The following is a 23810-nucleotide window of genomic DNA, read 5'->3' on the forward strand; positions in this document are numbered from 1 at the left end:
GGGGGGGGGTGTGGGTGTGTGTGTGTGTGTGTGTGCGCGCCAAATAGGCCAGTTGTCTTCAGAAGCTGTGGGTAGAATGTGGGATGCAAGAGTTGGCAGTGGCAGCTGAGCAACAAATGTTTCAGGAATTCTCTTCTGGAAGCATCACTAGACAGTGAGACATTACAACAATGCTTCGCCTTGACAATGTTTTTGTATTTTTAACAATGAAATGTCTCTTACAGTTCACTATAACATGTCCCAACATAGTATAATGGACAGTATGTTATTGCCATTTTTTTCATGTAATCTGAAACCGTATTTCTCTTATCCGTAGAGTTCCTTTGGGGCTTAAAATAAAACATTTGTCCAAACAAAATCCAGGATTTGTTGCCCTTGATTAAATCTGAGGCAGGGTTAAGAGCTTAAGATGTGCATATAGGACCACAGCAATTAAGAAGTATGCTTTATTAGTTTTCTTTTTTTTCAATTCAGTAAAGTGTACCTTGAATATAAACTGCATTGCCATTTATGGATTGATATCTAACTTTGCTTAGTGTAAAAAAATAAAATAAAAATTCCTGCATCAGAGTTATAGTTTGTTAAGTCTTGGCTTCATCTAAGTCAACGTCGATAAACGTCTGTTGCGTTCTTTTTCTTGAGACTTTTTCCACAGTCAACACAATTGTTAATAAGCTTAAAAAAAAAAGAATCGTGGACAGTAATAACATTTTTAAAGAGATTATTTGAAAACTATTGGAAAATGTTATCCATATAAAGATACAGAAAAAAGTTCAGAATTACATTTTGCCACTTGCTGTTGACTGAAAATGTCATCCCAGTGGCTCAGGCAACAACCAATCACGGCTCACCCGTTTTCTGAAGCTTACCTATGATTGGTTGCTACCTGAGCCCGGTGCCACTGTGGTCATTTTCTATCAAAAAGCAAGTGGCAAAATGGCCGCCCTCTGAGATGGAGAAAAACGGGCGGATTTTGCTGCTTAACATATCACATATCGCAAACGTAATATAATCAGAATGCCGCTGCTAGACTATTACATATTGTAAAGAAAATGTTTGATATGTACTGCAAATAATGCCTCATTTGTAACTAACATACATTGGTAAATGATGAGCAACTCAGCTGTGTATGTGAGGGTTGCGCTCATGTAAAATGTGCCAAATTTTCACTGCCTATGTCAAACAGCTCAGATTGCTCTTTCCATTGACTCTTGTTTTGAAATTCCCCTATACCCCCTGGTTGCAGCATCTGTGAGCATGAGTTCTTTGAAAATTGTCATTTTAATTGGCAACCCATATTTGTTTGACCTCAATTTCTCATGTGATACCAACGGTCTGCAATCTGCCGCTCTGGAGCCACATGTGGTACATCTAGTACCTCTCCTGTGGCTCCTTGTGGATCAAAAAAAAAAAAAAAAAGAGTAGAAATTAATATATTTTTTACTTATTTTTTTATTACATATTATCCAAATGAATTAATAATTTTTTTAAAGAAGAATAATTAAATGTCAAAAAAATGTCATTCCCAATTTTTAAGTTGTCAGAAAAATATGGACGATAGGTAAAAGAAAAAGTTTTAAAACTTGTCTTTGGAATTGCCGAAAAAGTCAGAAAATTGATTTAAAAAAGAAAAAAAAAGACGGACAAGAAAACTTTCAAAAAGTAACTAGAAATTGTCCTAAAACAAAGAAGAGATCCCGAAAATGACCACAAAATGTATACAAAATTGCCCCAAAAAAGTCAAAAAATGTATTTAAAAAAAAAAGGCAGAAAATAAAATGTTTAAAACATAACTATAAAAAGTCCAAAATCAAAAGAAGAAATCACAAAAATTACCATAGAATTTACCACAAAAAAATATATATCAGAAATTCGATTTAACAAAAGGCAGGGGGAAAAAAATTCAAAAAGTAAAAAACAAAAAACAAAACAAAAGAAATCCTGAAAATTACCATAAAATGTACACAAAATTGCCAAAAATGTCAGAAAATTGATAGCAAAAAAGGCAGAAAAAACGTTTTTTAAAAAAAGGAAAGAAAGAAAAAGCCATCAAATATGTAAAAAAAAGGAAGAAGAGAGGCAGAAAATTACCGTATGTGTATGTCCATAAAATTGTCAGAAATTTAACAAAAAGGCAGAAAAGCCAAAAAATGTATGAAGAACGAAGGAATAAAAAAATAAAAAAACTGAAGATGAAAGGTAGAAGAAAATTAATCTCAAAGTATTGAATGCAGCATATTTTTCTGTTATAGTGCATCTCTAATTAGCTCTTCGGCCCTAGTACATAACATGAGACCAACATTAACACAGATTTCGTTCATCACAATGTTCAAATTTTGTGGCTCCAGACAGATTTTTTGGTTATTTATTTGCCCTAAAATGGCTCTTTTGACAAAAAAAGGTTGCCGAAACCAGTGATAGAGCAATTTTAGTCAAGCAAGTTGAAGCATTATTTGGAGTGAGTTGTTGTACATCCACTTTCCTCTGTGCTTATTCTCATTAGAGTCGCGAGTGAGCTGGAGGCTATCCCAGCTAACTTTGATCAAGAAGCAGGGTACACCCTGGACTAGTCGCCAGCCAATCACAGGGTACAAGCAACCATTCACACTCACTTTGGGCAATTAGTCTTCAGTTGAGCTAACACGTAAGGTAGAGTACATGGAGAAAACCCACACACAGAGGAAGGACGGAGAAAAAAAACGCCTCAATATACACAGGAAAAAATACCAAACATAAATCAATATTATGACTTTAAGAACTGTAGTTTTAAACTGATAGCGCTATCTTTAAAGTTCTGTGTGCCTAAGGATCATTCCCATAAGTCTGTCTCATCTGTTCAGTGCAGGTTTATGTGCAAAAGGTTTTAGTGCAAGTTCAGGTTGAGTGGGAAAGCAGTATAGTCTGCAAGTGCAACGATTTGCTTTGAGAATCAGAAAGTGGCCTCTAAACCCTTGAGAGTGAGGACAAAACATCAAATTGACAAACCACAAGCTTCACTTTGATGTAACTTTGCATTAAATGTATATGATATTTACTGTGTAACTGTGTTGTATAGCCTACAGGGCTCTAATTGGGGATTTGTTCAATTACTGAAGGATCTCAGTTCCTTGATACATCTTTGAAATGCAAGTTTATAACTAACTCTGAGAGGAGAGCAGATTAGTATGGCTGATGACGAGCCAGAAAAAGTCTCCCGGCAGCTGTCAGCTCTAAATTTAGGAGGATTTATTGTGCTCCCTGGTTCCCAATCAGCTGCTCCAGCACCATGGTAGACAGACGTTAAATTTTGCCCACACAAAAACACAAATACTCCTACAGTTAAGTGTAAACTGATCATTACATTTGCCCATGCGTATTTTATCTTGTTACAGAAAACTTCAGTCCATGCAGTCATTAAACTATGTCAAAATGAAAGTACTTCGAAACCCTTCCATAATCTAGAACCACTGCAAACTATAACCTCAATAATTAACATATTGTTTAATGAATACCCCTGAAAGTGTCAATCAAAACTCATCATTACTTTGTAAAGGAGAGAAATATTTTAAACCGTTGTTGTTTTTTATATCATTATGTTGTGCAAGCTGTCATAATGTTGTGGCTGAAGGTCAGTGTGTGTACTCAGTGCTTCATTTTCATGTGAACACCACACCATGGCTGCATTTATCAGCATTTGTAATTGAAAATCACCATCCATCCATTTTCTTCCACTATCTGGGATCGGGTTGTGGAAGCAGGGAAGCCCAGACATACCGCTCCCAAGCCACTTCGTCCAGCTCTTGTGGGATAATCCCAAGGCGTTCCCAGGCCAGCCTCCTCGGCGTGACGTAAATGAAAGACCTGACCAGGAAGGCGTCCAGGAGGCATCCTGATCGGATGCCCGAATTACCTCATCCGAATCACCTCATCCGTCTGACTACTCTCAATGCGAAGGAGCAGCGGCTCTACTCTGATGACTGAACTTCCCATCTCTAAAGGAAAACCCGGACACGCTGCAGAGGAAACTTATTTTAGCCACTTGTATCCGCTAGGGGAGACCGTAGTTAGGGTAGTTGTATCACTTTTTGTACTTTTATCTATTTCTTGGAATAAATACATCATCCATCCATCCATCCATCCATTTTCTTAACCGCTTGTCCTCACAAAGGTCGCGAGGGGGTGCGTGGGGTCCGCTGGAGCCTATCCCAGATGGCTTCGGGCAGTAGGCGGGGTACACCCTGAACTGGTTGACAGCCAATCGCATCAATACATCATATGTAAACAAAATGTATACGATGAAAGACCAAAGTCTTAGGTATATTTTTTGTATTCGTGTCAATTTCACACTTTGTGTTAGTGCAGAGTTAATTGGAAGCCATCAAATAGAGGGAGTGAACATGTGAGATGTTGCCCCACCACCTTTGGTAAGTTGTCACACTATATGGGTAAGATGTCACACTGGATTTTGCCACTAATAAAGGACAAAATTATCCTTTTTCTTCTGTTTTGTTTTGTTTTTGTTTTTACAGCCAGAGAAATTGTTTGTCATTAATCTTGAAAATGTTGTCATTGAGAAAACTTTAACATATAATATTATGAAATAGATCAAAGTCATTGAACTGCTGGCATGTAGGTCATAACTCTCAGCCTCAAATGCCTGTTTTGCTTCCCTTAAACAGGAAATTTGAGATTAAATTGAATTTCAATAAATAAAGCCTTTTGGTTAATAGATTGATGGATGGTTCATCATGAAAATTCAAACCAGTCCTGACATGTGGACATACTGTAGTTCCAACAACAACTGCAAAATAAAATTTTAAACAATGAAACAAAACTAATTTCCTCACTCTTCAGACTCATCGTCTGAAGGGCAATTCTGGCATATGTAAACAGAGTTGCCAGAGGTGCATTTTTTAGTGGCCCATTCTTTGCATATGTGACAACAAACCCCAAAATGACTGAGACAAGTTTCCCCAAACAACCATGTTGGCTAATACTTGCTCTAGTTTAAAGTTAGCTTAAAACAGAGCAGTGACTGAGGCATGACAAGATGCCTGAATCTCTCCACTAATGAGTCAAAATGATTTGTTGCTAGAATTAGTCTATGTATGACACCTGTTTCAAAATATATTAAGTTAATTTTTTTACTTTGGATAGTGCAAAACAGATAACTGGCACTCATCTCAGTTCACAATGTGCTATTCTCTTCTTAGACAGTACACAACCCCTGACCATTTATACGAAGAAAACTAGTATTCCACTTTTTTTGTTGCGCCCTCTGGTGGAGAAGAAATTGCAATGTGACAATTTACCCGTGATACAACTAGCCCCAGTCTCCCTATCTTGTTTTTTCAGTTACGACCGACAACTTATAACAATAAATGTGGGTAGGAATGTAGATCAGCCAGTAAATCGAAAGCGTTGCCTTTTGGCTGAGTTCCTTTTTCACCCCAACGGACCAAGACAGAGTCTGCATCACTGAAGACGCTGCACCGATTTGTCTTTTGATCTCCCATTCCATTTTAATTCATTGATAAATGTTTGCATGTGTGGAATTATAGACAGTCAATATTTTCAGATGTAAAATATTCAACACATTTAACAAATATTTCAACTCAACCTAAAAAACAAATAAAATAAATATTACATTGGTGAGATATCGCACGATCAAAGCATGAAATGAAAGATTCAGATGACTTACAACAAAGGAGTGAAATTCAAGGCCTAGGGGTGAGATATGTCGCCGCCACATCATTTTGTGTCACCCCAAGTAAATTTGAGAGAAATTAACCACAATATGGCTACAACAAAAACGAGTTTGACACCCATCAATTACAAGTACCATTTACCATACATGTACCATACATGTCAACTATTTGACGCTTGTATGGGAAATATGTGCCCCCTGGTGGAGACACCCTCTGTAGAAGAGGTGCAGGGGGGTCTTGGAGAATTGTGGGAAATGCAAGTTGCACTTTTCATAAATATAAAAAGGTGGTAAAGGCACCAATTCACATTTTTTGAAAAAAATAAAATAAGAGAATAAACGAGCAGATGAAGACAGCTTTTTTGACTATGTTGTTATTTTTAGGGAGGGAGAAGGAATTCCGCCTTGAAATTGTTGATAACCTCTCGTGTAATGTTTTTTAGTATCACGATTATAACCCCTAATGTCTCTAATCAGCCTGCCACTGATTTACCAGCCTGCCGCTGATTTACCAGCCTTGACTCTCCCAAATGCTTTGTTGATTGCTAAACACAATAACGCTGGTCCTCTTGGGCCGGGGCACACAATCCAGCCTGTTTTCCATGTCTCCCTATTCCAACACCGGTGAGGATCGTTATCAGGCTTCTCCAGAGCTTGATGATGAGCTGTCATTGGAATCAGCTGTGTTGGAATAGGGAGACAGAGGGCCCCGAGGACTAGGCGAGAAACACTGGCTTAACGTACCCGCTTTTTCTTTTGACGTTTTCTTCTGTTCAAAATGAACTGACTGACTTTTTTTAGTACCTTTTTTAATATTAGAGGCTATGGGATTGCAATTGCTGATATTAACTTTTCAACTATTTTATGGCCTCTTGCTAAGATGCTTGCTGATTTTATTTTATTTTTATTTTTTACAGTATGCTGTAGGTTCAGATAAACTGCTATTCAAATAAGGAGGACCTTTTCAAAGTTCCAGTTAACAAAATCCTACATGTGTTTACCAGGAATGTTGGCCTCAGCATCATCGACCACAGTTTGGAAGCAATCAGAAAGCAACACTTAAATAATTTAACAATCAACCCTTAACATAAGGCTGCGTTTGTATGTGTGTGCGCGAGTAATAAAAATAAATAAATTAATCCCGGTTGCACGTGATTAAAATGTGGTAAACTGACCTAATTTTCCATCTTTCCTCCTCGAAATTAATCGAATAATAAATTTTATATTAATACATTTTAATTGTGAACATTGCAATCGATGTTCATGAATTCAAAAGTCTTGTAATGTGCTGTAATGGTTATAAGGGAAATTATTATTATTATTATTTCTAATCTACCATTTCATAACGTACAAAATGTTTGCTCAACTGCATATTGATGGAAAGGTCTGTAATCCACAAACCCATATGTTTTATTGTGAACTAACTGACCGGAAGTAGTGCAATGTTGTTCTCACAGAGCTGGCTTTACGGTGGTGTGAAGATGGCGACGTACAGTCGCTCTCCGCTACCGCTACTGCTGTTATCATACGCGTGTCTCTGTGGCTTCGGCTCCGTCTTCGGCCTCAAAGCCGCCAGCGGCCCCGCCGAGCCTCCGAACAACCCGGTCGTCCTCCGAGCCGCTGAGCCACAAGCCAAAGATGCACCTGCCCCCGCCGCCGCCGCCGCCGCTGCCGGGGCCTCACAGCCTCGAAGGGCGACCGGCTGGAAGCTGTCCGAGGAGGAGGCCTGCAGAGAGGACCTGACCCGGTTGTGCCCCAAACACACCTGGGCAAATAACCTGTCCGTGCTGGAATGTCTGCAGGACCGCAGAGAGGTAAGCGGCGGCCGCCGTTTGGTGTGCTGATGTTGATGATGGTGGCTGTGACGCCATGGCCGCGGTGCTTTCAATCTGTGGCTGTCAGCTGGACATTGAGGTGGAGGTGAAGCTGCATTAGTGGACTGATGGACTGTTTGGTGTAGGACACGTGTTTATACTTGAAGCACGCTGATTAATAAAAGATGGAAATCCATTTAGTCAAGTCCATGTTAATGTATTTTGAGGTTCCTTCCTCTCCCCACAGTCAGTTACTGCCCCCCCCCCTCCCAAGGTATGCTTTTTACACATACTATTGAACCAACGCAATTATTTTACGGCACACTTGTTTGGGAGTGCCAAAATAAAAAAAATAATACTATTTACATCTTCTTTTGTGTGTAAACTTTGAGTGGGCTGCTATCAGGTGTTACAGAAAGGGAGTACAAGTTGTCCTGTAATATCTTGTAACAGCTGTATCTTTTCTGTTCATTGTTACATCTTCTTTTTAATAACATTGATGAGACGAGATGACAGATGTTGTCTCTTTTACACAGTCATTGACAAAGGTGGCTCCTCATTCCATTTGCTCTGATAGCATGTGTGGCAATTTAATTTGTGTGCTCTTTTACGACACACATAAGGATATATTGCGAAAGATCAGCAGACACTTGAGTCAATCATTAATAAAACAGAAGGTTAGACATGGTGAAAATCTTAGTGGATTTAACATCAATCAAGCTTGTCTTACTCTATTTTAAATTGTATTTAGAATTTTTTTTTTTTATTGAAGGAGCTCAACAGATTTATGGTCAGGCTTCTTGTGTTCTGTCAGAAATGATACAGATAGGGCGACATAGCCTCATTTTGTAAATTCAAATATTAGTACTGCATTTTCTATTTGATTAGATTTTTTTTCCAATAAAACAGTGCAGTAGCTATGATTTTGGGGGATCAAGTCCGGATCCATATCTTCTTTTGCTTCTTTCCATAGGTTTGTTTGTTTAATATAAATTTGTGTCTACTTCTAGTGATTTTACTTTTCAGTGAGTAAATGTCACTTTACAGCTGTAGCTGCAAACTACGTAGGAGCAAAACAAGAGATGCCAAACTTCAAAGTACTTTATATAGGCTGGTGACAATTTAAACATGGAAACAGTACAATGGGAAAAGTAGGATGCTTTAAAGGGATACTTGACTCATTGAACCATTTTCACCAGTAAAAAGTTCAGATTTTGTCCAGATTTAATTTGATAACTTAATTTTTTTATATCTTTAAAAAAAAAAAATGTTCCCACTTACTGTCGATTGAAGACGCAATCACATGTGCTGAGGAAATAGGTAACGACCAATCACGGCTCACCTGTTTTCTGGGTTTGGCCAGCAAACTAAGCCATGATTGGTTGTTACCCGTTTCCTCAGTGCTGGTGATGTCATCTTTGGTCGACAGCAAGTGGGAAAATTTGTATTTAAAGGTATTAATTGTTCCTGTAAAATAATGAAGCTTATCACAGTCATTATGGACAAAATATTATCTTCTTACAGTTGAAAATGCTCAATAAGTCAAGTATCCCTTTAAAAGCGGATTTTCACCTTTCATTTGAAGGTATTTGCAATTTTGCATCTAATTCAGGTGAGCAGTGTAGGAATTAAAACTGTTTGTACAGTATATATGCCTTCCACTTTTTAAAGCTAATTGAACAAATGAATCATAAATCAAACTTTTACATTTTTACTACTTGTTGGCAAATTATTTGCAGTCAATTACAACCTGAAAAGTGGAATGCCACCAGACACTTGATTTTGATTTTTGATTTTATTCATTCTACTGCAACTGTCTTCAGTTCTTGCCTTGTTCTCGGGACATTTTTCTTCGGTAAGTGAAATGCATGCTCAATCGGATTCAGGTCAAGTGATTTACTTGGCTCTTGTGTAACATTCCACTTCTTTGCTTAGTGAAAGCACTATATAAATAAAGTTGAGCTGAGTTAAAAAACAAAACAAAAGAAAACTCTTGGTTGCTTCGGGTCATTGTCCATTTGTACTGTCAAGCGCTGTGCAATGAATTCTGAAGCATTTGGCTGAAAATGATCAGATAATATTGATTGCAACACCTCAGAATTGATCCTGCTGCTTTTGTCAGCAGTCACATCACCACTTAAAAGATACAAATTGTGTCATTGTCCCAGTATTTATGGACCTAAATGTACTTGCAACACACAATAAGCACCCTCCCTCATTTATGTCGCATCAGATACAAAAAAGTAGGGCCCGACCGATTAATTGGCCACCGATTATAATCGGCCGATTATTGGCCTTATTACATCGGTCAAAATAATCGGCCAATTGGGCCAAATGGTTGATTATTTTCCCCTTAAAACATTATTGAAGAAAACCGAAGTTTGCGACGCTGTACAAGTACCCTGAATGCACCATTTTGCTTGCGCAGCATTAGCAACTAGCGAGTGGTGTGAATTGCCTAGTACCTGGCGATTCAATTCGTATCACGATTCATAGGTCACAATTCGATTTGATACAGATTAATCCCGATACGAATCTATAAATTGATTATTGAGATTTTTTTTAAACTCAAATTTAGAAAATACTAATCAGTAAACTTGTACATGTACACTGTAAGATTTGTATGAAAATGTATTTATTTATCTGAAAATGCAGGCTTATAACTGAGCCACTGCATTTAACGAACAGGTTGCAGTTTGTTTCACGTTTGAACAGCACTGAAATAAAATATTATGGCTTAATGTTCCATTAATATAACATTCTTCCATTCTTAATGTGTGAATCCTAACCCTAAGTAAGACGTTTTGTTGAATATTCCCATAAAAAATGTATGTTTAAAAATCTATTCGGCCGCATATCAAATCGATTCGAGAATTGCGCGCTATAATAGCGCGATATATTGCCGAATTGATTTTTTCTAACACCCCTACTAAGAATTATATCCACTGTATATTTATTTTAAATACAAAACATGCTTCATTATTAAAACATCGCTAGCCTAGCGCTAATGCTAAAAGTGAAGAGAGGCTCCAATTCAAATGCTAACAAGAAGTTAGCATCGACTTTAGGAGGGTTTTCCCTTTAAATAACGAATATTCACACTCTAATGTGTGGGAACACATACCCACAGGTAATATAATTTATTAGAATTCAATTGTAACTTTCTTCTGTACTCACTTTAAGTGTGTACACCATGGATGCACGGCACCACACTGCCCCCAATAGTCCCAAATTCACAGGAACAGTCAGTTTTTTCAGTTGCTATTATTTTAGTTTATTCTATTTTTATTTCACTTTCTTATCGTTTTAATTGTTATGGTTGATATCCATTGGGAAAAAAATGGGGAGGGTGGGCGTCAATTTTATGCATTAAATATATATTTTTAAACCATCGGCAGATTAATCTGTAATCTGTATTTTTTTCTGCTATAAATCGGTATCCATATCGGTCGGGCCCTACTAAAAAGCATATAAATGAGTTATCTCACATTTGCTCACACGCATACTGAAAGTATGCATGTGTGCTGATTAACCTAATGTGTGTCAGTATCTCTGGTACATCAGCACCATGCTGTTCACTACCATGCTGATGGTCCAACACGCACACACACGCACACACACACACACACACACACACACACACACACACACACACACACACACACACACACACGCACGCGCTCTTCTGCTCCTCCTCAGGCCCCTTTTCAGAGATAATTGCGTTGCTTCGGCTTTGTAACAGCTGTGGCCTCCAGAAGAGGAAAGTGGCTCTTATAAATCTGCCTCCTCTCTGGAGAGGAAGATACACACTCACACACAAAACCTTGCAAAGCAGCAAGAGGTCACATTAAAGCATTTAAGAATGTATTTATGGTGGTTTGAGGCCTCTGAAGTCAGAGAAGCAGCACCACTGATAAGCAAAAAATAATTTTGCCACAGCCCGCAGGCACTTCCTGTTTGGAGTCAATCCCATCACTTTCTGTTTCAGCATGAGCGTCCAGATAGGAATCTCAGGAACTTGTGTGGAGCAGCACTGAACCAGTTATCATGCTCTTATTATTTTACGTTTACATGAACTTCCCCTTTTTGGGCGGAAACGTTCCAGACCCACCCACGATGGGTAGAAATCTGTGATATCGGGAGACCATAAGAGACATTTTGTAAATAGCTTTACCCCTCCCACATGTCATAAACGCATCAAAAGACTGTAGAACATCACTTTAAGAAAATGAAGAGACTCGCTTGCACAGATCTCCCAATAAGATGTCAAGCGTGCTTGCTTCAAGTTGTTCATTTGTCACTTCTAGTTGAATTTTACTGTAAAATTGGCACGTAAAGAAAAAAAGAAGTAACCATGGTATATTTAAAGCTACTGAACACAGAAAATAGAATTTGAACCGCTACTGCTACCTGTGGCCGAAAAATGAAACTGCATTTTCTAGTGTTGTTCCGATACCGGTATCAGGAGAGGCCTCGATACTGCATTAAAACAGTGGCATCGGCAAGTACTAACAAGTAACATGCCGATACCATTATTTCCTACGCTAATATAGGACTTTGGATGCAGCATCTTGTGTCTTGCTTGTGCACGACATTCACTGATGTGTGACGTGTTCACTGCATGCCAAGCCAAGATATCCTATTGGCCCTTGAATGCTCCGAACCAATGGCAGGGCAGTTTTTTCATGTTGGGGAAAAAAATAACTAGGTATAGGTACGGTAGCAAAACTGGTTATCGGAATCAGTATCGGAGGCCCAAAAATGGTATCGGAACAACACCAGCGCTGTCCCTTTTTCACATAAATAATGTGCACATGCCAGAGGCTTGCAGGGGTTCCCATTATGAACAGCTAAGGTGTTAATCTACTAATTAAAAGATGTTTCAGTCATAAATGGTCAAATAAAAAGGCTATTGTAAAGATATTTTGGCCAAATTGTTACAAAGTGCAGCTTTAAACACCCCCAAAAAATCATGTGAAATGCCACACAACGGGCTAATGTTAGCATAGAAGTTAGGATGGTTATAACTCTTCAAACAACTGCTAATTTAACACACACGCAGCAGCAAAAACATACAAACAGCAAAAACATACAAACCGATTACATTACTTAGAACAACTATTACTGGCGTTTACAAAAGACAACATTAGGGACCAGGCCCAACCATGAACAATGAAAATCTGTGTATTATTGACGCTCATTAAAACTGTATAAAAACAATGTAATCAATTCTTGAATAAACGTGGATATACTGCTAACAAGCATTTTAATTGTTGTTAAGGACATATTTTGCTGGACCGTCGAAACCGCGGCGTAATGTCACGGAGGTAGCCAACCCATCTCGCCGGTGGCCTTCCAGCTACGCGTTCGGCCACGGTCTTACGGCAGGTGTAACCATTAGCGAAGAGCCAAACTAGTCAAGCCAGCCGCCCGCCACAATGTCGGTTTATAAGCTACTAAGCAATACACCGGGATGTTTAACTTCAAAATAAAAGTGTAACAATTAATACTGCACATAGATATCAATGCCTTCCCTAGCTTTTATTTTGAAGTTGGCCCTCACACTGTTTATATGCACCCATGGTTATTACAACCGTTACATATTGACAGACTTTTTTAATGATATATTTTTTTACAAGATTAAACTGGTAGAAGTGTGGTGTTGGATGTGATGTGTTCCAAAATTTTTGACGCACCTATCTTTTCTTTTGGTGCACCCAAGGGGAAAAAAGTATCCGGGCTCACCAGAGCAATACATTAGCCTAGAGCCCTGTTCAAACCGCGGTCCTTTTCTTTTGTGACTCATGTTAGTCTGAAGCTAGCAGGGATTTTCTCATTCCCATTCATTCACACCAATACAATTAGTCTGTTATCTCAACGCTTTGATGTTTTTTATTGATAAATCTGCTCTTCTTTCCAAGCCTTTGATCTAAATAGAAAACATTGGCTTTAATTAATAACTCAGTCTTACTAATTGGTCATTTATATCTTGGGTGCAGCGAAGAGTCTTCTTCATTACCCTGGCTTGCTCCTCTGTCCCCGGAACATTTAGTGGAAAGGACAGTTTAAAGCAAAGCAATAGATTTGTGTGCAAGATCCTGTAGTGCATTTTGTCCATCTTTTTTATGCAAAGTGAACCTGTATCATCAGCGTCTGCTGCTGGGTTTCTTCTTGTACTAATGGAGATTGTTGGTGGGGGTTGGGGTGTTAGTAAAGAACTTCAGGTTGGTTTGATATTTGGTGCGTTCCCGGCATGCTGCACCAAATACAAGATTTTTATTGAAAATGTGCTTTTAAATGTGTGTCACTGCCACTAAAATGTTCTTGCGTAAAGAATGTTCTGATTTTGTTTCTGCAGGAAACTGAAATGGCCCCTGCTTGCAACCATGTAAGTACATCTACACTATTTATCTTTACCTTGTACACGGCATATTGTGTCTGCGTTGTTGTCTTGGTAGGTGATGTTTTGTAAACTTTGTGTAATCTTTTGACTTTTTTTCCATTGATTTGTCTGGGGGGAAAGCAAATGGCTCACCACTGTTGTATATACATTCCTTCCGCATGGCAGCTTTTCTCAAGGAGAAATTTATTCCAAATGCTGGTTTCAGTACATAACAACCTTCCAGCGTCCACTCAATTTGGATTCACAGTTAGAATGTGTCTCTCACAAACACACAAGCACAGCTTTTCTTTTGTTGCCGTGCTTTGATATTCTGGATGACAGCTGCTGTTATTGGTTCTTCCATGCAGAAAGGATCTCATTATCAGAAAAATAACACCTGAACAAAAAAGATACAGAGAAAAGCAGGAGGATTTGAATTGGAAAAAAAAATCACCTGGAATCCTGTATCCATAAACATGTTTGTTATGTAACCTTGTTTAATGTGCAGTCATTTTTCATGAATTTAAAGTCTTTATCATATGTGCAAAACAAGGGGCTCATATCTCACACTTGGTTCAAAAAATAGTTTTTAACCTATGATAATGAGTTTTTCGGTAGTAAAAATGAATGATTGAATGTCAAGAATAAAAAGATAATTTTGCCTTGATCTGATCTCAAAAGATTTCTGTAATCCCCAGGAACATTTTCTGGAAATGAGTGCTTTTGTCTGACTGGGGTCAAACGAGTGTGTTGTCATCAATTTATTGACAGACAGATTTTACATCTTTATTTTCTGCAGTTCACTGTCTCAGATTTCTGATAGATGTTAAGCAGATTCGGTGCGCACAACATTAAATTGCCTTATGTGGCGCTTTAGTTAAGTGCTTAATAAAAGTGTTTCTTGAGATAAATGCACATTTGTGGAATAATCATGACCTTTAATGATCTTTTTAGATGCCACCTGACATCTGGATAGACTATTTGAGCACATGAATGGATTGTAAGATTTGATCATTTGTGAATCAAAGAGAGACAAAAGACCTTTTTATATGTATGCAGGAAACCCAACATCTTTTACAGTACTTCAATCTATGAAAAATGAAGTGAAAACAAGACTTATAGACTCACAATGTGGCTTTAAAAACAGTAGCTTTTCCCAATACATACCACATATAAACCGTTTGGCACATCTAAAATATATACTCTAGTATCACTGTGCTTTATTGTACTTATGATTGCTACAATTTCATGTCTTGCTCACAGCAAATTACTTAAAGTAATTATCCGGTAATGGAAGCATAACAGGAATAATTAATGAATAATGAGCACAGAATAAATGTAACCTTAAATACCTCTCTTCATCAGCTCCTGTGGAACTACAAACTCAATCTGACCACAGATCCAAAGTTTGAGTCGGTGGCCATCGAGGTTTGCAAGACAACCATCAGTGAGGTCAGTGTTCAGCAAAGCGGTCTCATTTATATACATCCGCAAATACATGAGTTACTAATAGTGTAGTCGCCTCACGTCTGTGCAGGCAGCTTGGGTTCAGTCTGTCTTGTCTGTTTCTTTCTGAGCCTTGCATTTGCTTGGCAACCAATCCAAGGTGACATCCGCCCTTCACCAAAAGTCAGTCAGACATCTGCCATTTTAAGGTTAAAAATGAGAAATAATTTGCAGTACTACATCAAAACATAATAAAGGTATGCTTTAACTTGCATTTGTAGTGTTGTGTAGTAAAATTGAATAGTCTGTTCATTTCCTACTATGGAGGCATTCCAATGGTCCTTGTCACCATCCTCTGGGCTGTCTGTCCTAAAAAGCCGCAAATCCCTTTTGACTAGACAAAGTACTGTAATAAAAAAAAAGAAAAAAAAGTGCTGTTCTTTTCCTGGTTGCCCAATGCAGTCGTTCTTAAAAGTATGCAATGTGACCTTCTTTTTTATAATACACTTTGTCTTTGAGACAATGAACCCAGAATTCCTCAGGGATCGATCTTGGGCCCTGTTTTGTTTTGTATTGTTTTTAATTTTCACAACTTGCCAATAATCTCTTGCAATATTTTCTTCCTTTATTATTTGATGATGATACCAGTTTTCTAGCTGTGGGTGATGACATTGAATCTCTTACTATGACATACCTACATCTTTCTGAATTTATAATCTTCTTAACTCATTCACTCCCAGCCATTTTCACTGAAGCAACCCCCTTCGCTCCCGGCTGTTTTACCGGATTTTGACTGATTTTGCAAGGCCCAAAGAATATTGGGTTCTATTGCTATAAAATCATGGAACCTACCAAAAGAAAGATTAGAGTCTCTTCTTTTGTCAGGGAAAAAAGTACATTTGTGTCTGTTTCCGTTTTGCAGCAATTAGCATTAGAATATAGCTAAGTTTAATCATTATTCACAAACCTGTTGAAAACACTGACAAAAAGAGCTTGTTGCACCATGGCCCTGGCTAATCTCTTATACTCTGCTGCCACCTTCTGGCCGTGTTTTGTAATAACTACCATTGCTTTAAGCGACCTCTTCAGGCCAGAAGCTGCATTAGAGCCTTCCGTATGTTCTAGCATTAAAAAACATACAAATCTTATAAATACGTTTTTGGGAGTGAAGGACAATTATAAAAAACCTATTTATATATGGGTTTGTATGAGTTAATAATTCTCATCTTCTTGAATAATCGCAGCTTAAGGAGTGTAATGAAGAGGAACGCGGGAGGGGCTACCTTGTATCTTGTCTGGTCGATCACCGTGCGAACATCAGCGAGTACCAGTGTAACCAGTACATCACCAAGATGACCAGTATTATCTTCAGTGACTTCCGACTAATCTGTGGCTTCATGGACAAATGTAAAGAAGACATCAACAATCTACGCTGCGGGAGCATCAACATAGGACACAAGGTGATGTTTTGTTAAAATGAATACCGCATAAACATTCACAATGTACTCGCTGTAGTTGATCATTTTGATTCTTGTATTCGCTGCTGTTGTCTTTGCACATCAGGACATCCACAGCCAAGGAGAAGTCATCGCTTGTCTGGAAAAGGCACTTGTGAGGGAGGCAGAGCAGCAAGATCAAGTTCGTCCAATCAAAGAGGAGTGTCAGAAGGCTATCCTGCGGGTTGCAGAACTCTCATCAGATGACTTCCACCTTGATCGACATCTTTACTTTTCCTGTCGAGACGACCGTGAGAGATTCTGCCAGAATGTAAGGACATCATTTTTCATCTCTTTTGCAATTATTCAAATCAGTATCATTAGTATTAATAGTTTACATCCATATTTCTCACCACATTAGTCTGTAATTGCTAACTTTGCATGCAAATGGCAAATGTAATCAAGAAATAGATTAACTGAGGTCATATGACACATTAGTACTTTTTTTCAGAACTTTCACAGGCATAGATTTCCACCAGTCATAGTTAAACATTCACACAACAAAATACAGTGGAACCTCGGAGTTTGAACGTCTCGGACCTTGTACAAATCGGAGGAAAAAAATGCCTCACATTGCCGAGTCAAGCAGAACGATGCCGAATGCGCACGTTACGGCAGCCGTGACAAGTTGTTTTTATTTTTATTTATTATTATTATTATTTATTATCACTCGCGCAAACACGTACAAACATGATCTCCCTGCCAAGCGGGGAAGCGAACCCACGCCGCTTGTGCGGCAATTGATGGTTGCAGCCGTGACGAGTGCACAACATCGAATGTGAACTGCTGCAGGTGCACCCTCGTCGTTTGGATTTTTCAACAATTTTCTTCGCCATGGGCCCAAAAAAGGAAAGCATCAAATAAGAAAAACAAAAAGTGATATGAACCACTGTGGAATTAAGGAAGGAGATTATAGCTAAGTATGAAAACGGGGCTCGTGTTACCAATCTTGCTAACCAGTATCATATTGCTAAATCCACAATTTTGACCATCATAAAAAACAAAGATACAAAGGCAGCCAGTGTTGCCAAAAGAGTGACTTGCATCACCAAACAAAGGCCACAAGTAATAGAAGAAATGGAGAAGCTACTTTTGATATTTATCAAAGAAAAAGAGCTAGCTGGGGAAAGTATCAGTGAGGCTATCATTTGTGAAAAGGCTTTGCAAATTCACAATAATCTCCTGAAGGAAGGAAATGCCTCTCGGTCCTGAAGGTAACAATAATGGCTTTACTTTCGGAGCAAGCAGAGGCTGGTTTGAAAAGTTTAGAAATCAAACTGGCATTCATAGGCATGAGGCAGCTAGTTCCAAACAAAGAGGCGGCTGATGCGTATGTGCAAGAATTCAGTGACATGTGGAAGCGGAGGGTTTTCTACCTCAACAAGTGTTTAATTGTGATGAAACTGGGCTCTTCTGGAAGCGTATGCCCAACAAAACTTGCATAACAAAAGAGGAAAAAGCACTGCCCGGGCATAAGCCCATAACGCTTTTGCTCTGCGTCAATGCAAGCGGTGACTAAAGTGAAGCCTTTACTTGTCTATCATTCAGAAAACCCCAAGGGTTTTTAAAAGAAACAATATGGTAAAAAGCATGCTACCTGTAATGTGGCGGGCAAACATGAAGGCTTCGGTCACAAGACAATTCTTCAATGAGTGGGTACATGATGTTTTTGCCCCGCAAGTGAAGGACTATCTGAAGGAAAAATACCTCCCAGTGAAGTGCCTTTTACTGATGGACAACGCTCCTGCTCACCCTCCTAGTTTAGAGAACGATTTAGTGGATGAGTTCAGCTTCATCAAAGTGACATTTTTACCCCCCAATACCACCCCGCTACTCCAACTTCAAGAAACTGTACACGAATGCCCTTTTCCAGAAGTGTTTTGAAGTGGCCAATGACACACAGTTACCACTTAGGGAATCTTGGAAAGAACCCTTTTCCATTTTGAATTGCGTCAATCTCATTGGCAATGCATGGACTCAAGTGACTCACCGGACTTTGATTTCAGCATGGAAAAAACTCTTGACTGAAAACAGGTCTTTCAGTCAGAAACAGTTCCAGCCGCTTATCTAGTTGATGACATTGTGTCCTTGGGAAAAACCATTGGACTGGAGGTGGACAATGGAGACATCGAGGAGCTGCTGGAAGGCCATTCAGCCGAGTTAACGACTGAAGAGCTGCTGCACTTGCAAAATAAGCAGCAAAAGACATTGATGGAGGAAATGTCGTCTGAGGAGGATGAGCCAATGAAGGAAGTTCAGAGTTCTGCCATAAGAGAAGTGTGTGCTAAGTGGGGTGAAGTTCAACAATTCGTAGAAAAATTCCACCCGGATAAAGTGTTGGTGAATAGAGCAGTGAACATTTTTAATGACAACGTCATGGGCCACTTTAGCAAAATTTTGCAATGAAGGCAGAAACAGACAACGCTGGACAAGTTTTTTCTCAAAGAGGGAAGGAAAGCTACTTTAACTTTAGAGGGCAAGGGTAAGTGAAGAGACTGAGAAGAGAAAAAAGCCTCGAAGAAGAATTGCCATGTCAAACCATGGAGGGTGACTTCCCTTCCACATTCATCCACTGATACCATCACATCGCAACAAAAAATGTAAGGTACATATTTTTTGTTTATTATTTTTCGTTTTATTTTTTTATTGTTTAAATGCACAAGGTGTACATATTTTTTTACAAAAATAGGTATTAATGTAAAATAGGAAGAAAAAAAAGAAAACAATTTGGAGCTTCGGAACGGATTAATTGCATTTACATTATTTCCTAACTTTTTGGAGGTTGAACAAATCGGACTTTGAACACTTCACAGGAACAAATTGTGTTCAAACTCCGAGGTACCACTGTATGCACGAGACAACTGAGGTGACATGACAAATTAGAACAGCTACTTTATTCTCAAATTTAAATGTTGACTTGTTCTCTAATTTCACCTCAATATACAGTACTAAATATGAGCGTGCTCAAAGGTGATATTAGATGATTTAGTTGACACTTTTCAGGGACTATGCAATGCTACCTGTGACAGTTTTCTAGTTCTAATGAAAGTTCATCTATTTATTTATTTACTTTTGAAGGCGATTTCTAGAATACAAAACTTGTAGCATTTCTCAATTTCTTTTTTTTTTTTTTTTAAAGAGGAAGTCAACCCAAAAATATTCTGTACAACAATATGTTTTATGCAGCCCACTAGTCTATACGTGGCATTCTGATTAATATTGCACTTGTGGAATATGAATTAAGCAGCAAAATCCACCCATTTTTATCTATCTCAGGTGACAGCCATTTCGCCACTTGCTGTCGACTAAAAATGGCACCACAGTTGCTCAGGACTCAAGTAACGACCAATCACACAGGGCCGGCCCTATGTGATTTGGTGCCCTAGGCGAAAGTGTAGATTGTAGCCCCCCCAAGAGCAGCAGGAGGTCAGATTCAGGATGCCAGGTCATGATCTCATATTTATTAGGACTAGAAGTCATAAAAAAATAATTATTATATAAAATATATATGCGGTATAATATAACATATATAAATAATGTCATGTAATAATGTTAAATAAATGAAATATTTATGCGCTATAACATTTTGTAGCCTCCTCGGTTGAAATAAAGGTGGTCTCTCCAACTGATGGTTCACCACTTTTATTAAACCTTCCTTTGTGTGAACACATTGTAAGAGCTACAATACAAATAAACAAAAATTGCCATTAATAACTCAAACGGTATGTTTTGTGTATCCTTTTATCGTATTTAAGCCATATACTAGGGTGACCATATTCCAATTTCCAAAAAAAGAAGACACTTGACCCTTGAAATTGTGGTACCAGTCGCAGTTACACAGTGTACTTCACCTCCTATTAGTCACAGTGCCAACCGGACATTTGCATGAATTTATAAAACCTCCGGACGCCCCAACAGGACGTAAGAAAATGGTCTGTCCTCCCAAAAGGGGACACATTTTGTCACCCTACCATATACTATGAATGAATTGCCTTAATTTATTACCTTTTATAGCCTTGACAATCTCTTGAGTACAATTTATGTTGTAAATAAACATTTTAACCTTGCCTGTTGCCTTTATAAATACCTTAACAAAAATAAACCATACAGAAATACAGATTCTCAGTCAATAAAACAAAATCTTGAGCAATAGCATTGCTAAATATTTACCAAGTAGCATTAACACACTCCAGTGGATGAAAACAGTAACGTTTTACTATGAAGTAAATTACACAAAGAACATGAACTATGGCAACATTAGTTAAACAATGAGACATTCCCTTCTCAGCCAGGTGCTAAAGAATCGTTCACTGAATTAGTTGTAAACTTCCGTTTTCTCTGATTTCCTGTGGCGCGCACACGTCTTCTCTGCACTTGGAAGACGGCGCTACTAATGGCATGGCAATACGTCAGTTACTTAAGTCAGTTCCTACTGCTTTTCCTGTATCCTTCAAAATAAAAGTATCAACTATATTATAGTAGCACAATAAAACAACGCAATTCTGCAATATAAAAAATAATAGCAGGGTCATTTTATTTTAGAAAACCTGAGGGGGAAAATATTTGTTATCTTTTCTTTTTTTTTTGTCCTGCCGTTTGGCGCCCCCTCCACTAGATGCCGTCCTAGGCGACCGCCTAGTTCGCCTATGCCCTGGGCCGTCCCTGCAATCACAGATCACCTGTTTTCGGAGTCCCGTTATGTGGCGTTTGAAAGCTGAGATGTGATGTCATTTTCAGTTGACAGCAAGTGGCAAAATGGCTGCCCCCTGAGATGAATAAAAAATGGGTGGATTTTGCGGCTTCATTCATATTCCACAAATGTTGTATTAAAGCAATGCTTATCAGGATTCAGTTTTCGTTGATTATGGCGGCACCATATGGACAAAAGCCGTATTGTTTTCCCTTGAATGAGAACTACATTTCCCATGATGACAAGCACATATCATCATGAAATCTCGATGTTCCCTGGCCCGCAGTTGGATTGAATTACATTGTTTCCAGTGGCTATTTTCTATTTTTTCTTTATACAACACTGTAACGTTTCTCAAGTATGTTAACAGCAGACAGTGGTTGTGATCTTGCCTTCTTTATTGTATACACACACACACACACAAACGCTGCGCTCTCCCTCAGGCCATGACAAAGGTTTCATTAATCTAGCTGTAAGTCAATGTTTCATCAGCAGAATTATAAAAATATGAATTTAAGGATCAAGAAGCATTTAGTGTTAATTTAAGCAAAATATGATGTTTAGACTAGAGGGCTGCATATAACATATTGTAAAGAAAATTTGGGGGTTGACTTCCATTTTAGGGACGTAACAGCTCAGCCCATTTATCACACAATTGAAAGGTTCTTGGTTTGAATCTGTTCAGGCCACATGCACTTGAAGTTAATTTAACATTATAAATTGTCCATAGGTGACTGTGAAAGGCTGTTTTGTCAGCTAGGTAGGCAGCAGTTCACCTGCAACCTTAAGGAGTGGTGGTATAGAAAATGAATGGAAGAAGGAAATACTGCACGCTTGAATTATACTCCGTGTTAATATGACAAACTTCTTAAATCAATCAAAAATGTCTTCAGAACTGTTGTTCTGTTAAGGAAAACAGGTGTGGTCTTTTTTTTTAATCCTTTCTGATCCCATTTTCATTCTCTAGACTCAGGCAGGAGAGGGAAAAGTCTACAAGTGCCTGTTCAACCACAAATTTGAAGAGGCCATGTCAGAAAAGGTGCACCCACCTTGCCATTTGTTGCTTGTTTACTGATCCACCTTGTGTTTCTGGATTATAATTCACATACAAATGTTGTCTTTTCTCCTTTCTTCTAGTGCAGAGACGCTCTGACGACACGGCAGAAGCTGATATCTCAGGACTACAGGGTCAGTTACTCTTTGGCCAAAGCCTGTAAACTGGACCTGAGGAAGCACCGCTGCAGCCTGGACACCAACCTGCCGCGGGCCCGCGAAGCCCGTCTCTCGTACCTGCTCCTGTGTCTGGAGGCCGCTGTGCACCGAGGTGACGTCTTAATGTTGCTTCAACTTGCATCCTCATCTTTAAATTAGCTTCCATCCATCCAATGACAAATAACATTTGATTATGCTGAGCTTTGTTATGGCTGTGACAAGTGCTATATACCATTTCCATCTGGCTGTCCCAGTTGTATATTCTGATGGACAGGACACACGGTGTCCCTATTAATATACTGATAGTGTGTCACATGAACTAGCATTAGCAGCTAAAGAGGCACATATCACCACCAAAAGTGTTGCATTCATGAAATGAGGCATAATGTTGACGTTCAAGGTTCTCAACATGAAGTCATGTTTCTCGTTTTTGTTTCGTTGTGTACTGTGCAGGTCGCCCGATCACCGGCGAGTGTCAGGGTGAAATGCTGGATTATCGGCGGATGCTGATGGAGGACTTCTCTCTCAGTCCCGAGATTGTGCTGCACTGCCGGGCAGAGATTGAGACTCACTGCTCTGGCCTTCACCGCAAAGGCCGCACTCTGCATTGCCTGATGAGGATCGGCCGCGGCGACCGTAGCGCCTCAGTTGACGGTGTTTGCCAGAGTGCTGTAAGTAATACAAAAGAATACCGGAGCAGTGGTTGGAGTTTTTGCTAGTACAAAAACAACCTGTGAAGTTTATTTGCACTTCACTTTTTGTAATCTGCAGTGTTTTTTCCCCAGCTGTTGCCATTTAATTTTTTTTTGACTGTATCACAATTCGATTCGATTCAGATTTTTGGGTCTGCGATTTGATTCAAAATGGCTTCTTGATTCAGAATCAATTTTTGATTCAAAATGACTTGACTATGATTTCTGCTTCAATCTATAGATGTGTAAAGAATCGTCAATAGTGATGCAGCGAATATTCGGTCACTAAAAATATTCGGCCGAAAATGGCTATTTTTTAAATTTTAGGCATTCGGCCGAAATAAAATTAAAGCTGAAAGAATATGGCCGAAATAGGATGTTGTGGCGACGCA

At 38.8% G+C, this 23810-nt stretch overlaps 1 protein-coding gene across 2 annotated transcripts in view; it reads left to right on the plus strand.

Annotated features, from left to right (window-relative positions):
• Positions 1–7139: 7139 nt before the first annotated feature.
• Positions 7140–23810, plus strand: part of LOC147177550 (Golgi apparatus protein 1-like) — a 37668-nt gene continuing 20997 nt past the window's right edge. For both annotated transcript variants that reach the window (XM_086071509.1, XM_086071511.1), the window contains exons 1-8: positions 7140–7500; positions 13859–13888; positions 15248–15334; positions 16573–16788; positions 16892–17095; positions 22482–22553; positions 22652–22838; positions 23180–23397. In XM_086071509.1, the coding sequence (XP_085927635.1) occupies positions 7168–7500; positions 13859–13888; positions 15248–15334; positions 16573–16788; positions 16892–17095; positions 22482–22553; positions 22652–22838; positions 23180–23397 (1347 nt within the window). In that variant the 5' untranslated portion in view covers positions 7140–7167. The remainder of the gene's footprint in view (positions 7501–13858; positions 13889–15247; positions 15335–16572; positions 16789–16891; positions 17096–22481; positions 22554–22651; positions 22839–23179; positions 23398–23810) is intronic.

This window comes from Leptonotus elevatus, chromosome 3 (assembly GCF_054856555.1).
Source record: "Leptonotus elevatus isolate MCC_2025b chromosome 3, RoL_Lele_1.0, whole genome shotgun sequence".
NCBI classification, from domain to species: Eukaryota; Metazoa; Chordata; class Actinopteri; order Syngnathiformes; family Syngnathidae; genus Leptonotus; species Leptonotus elevatus.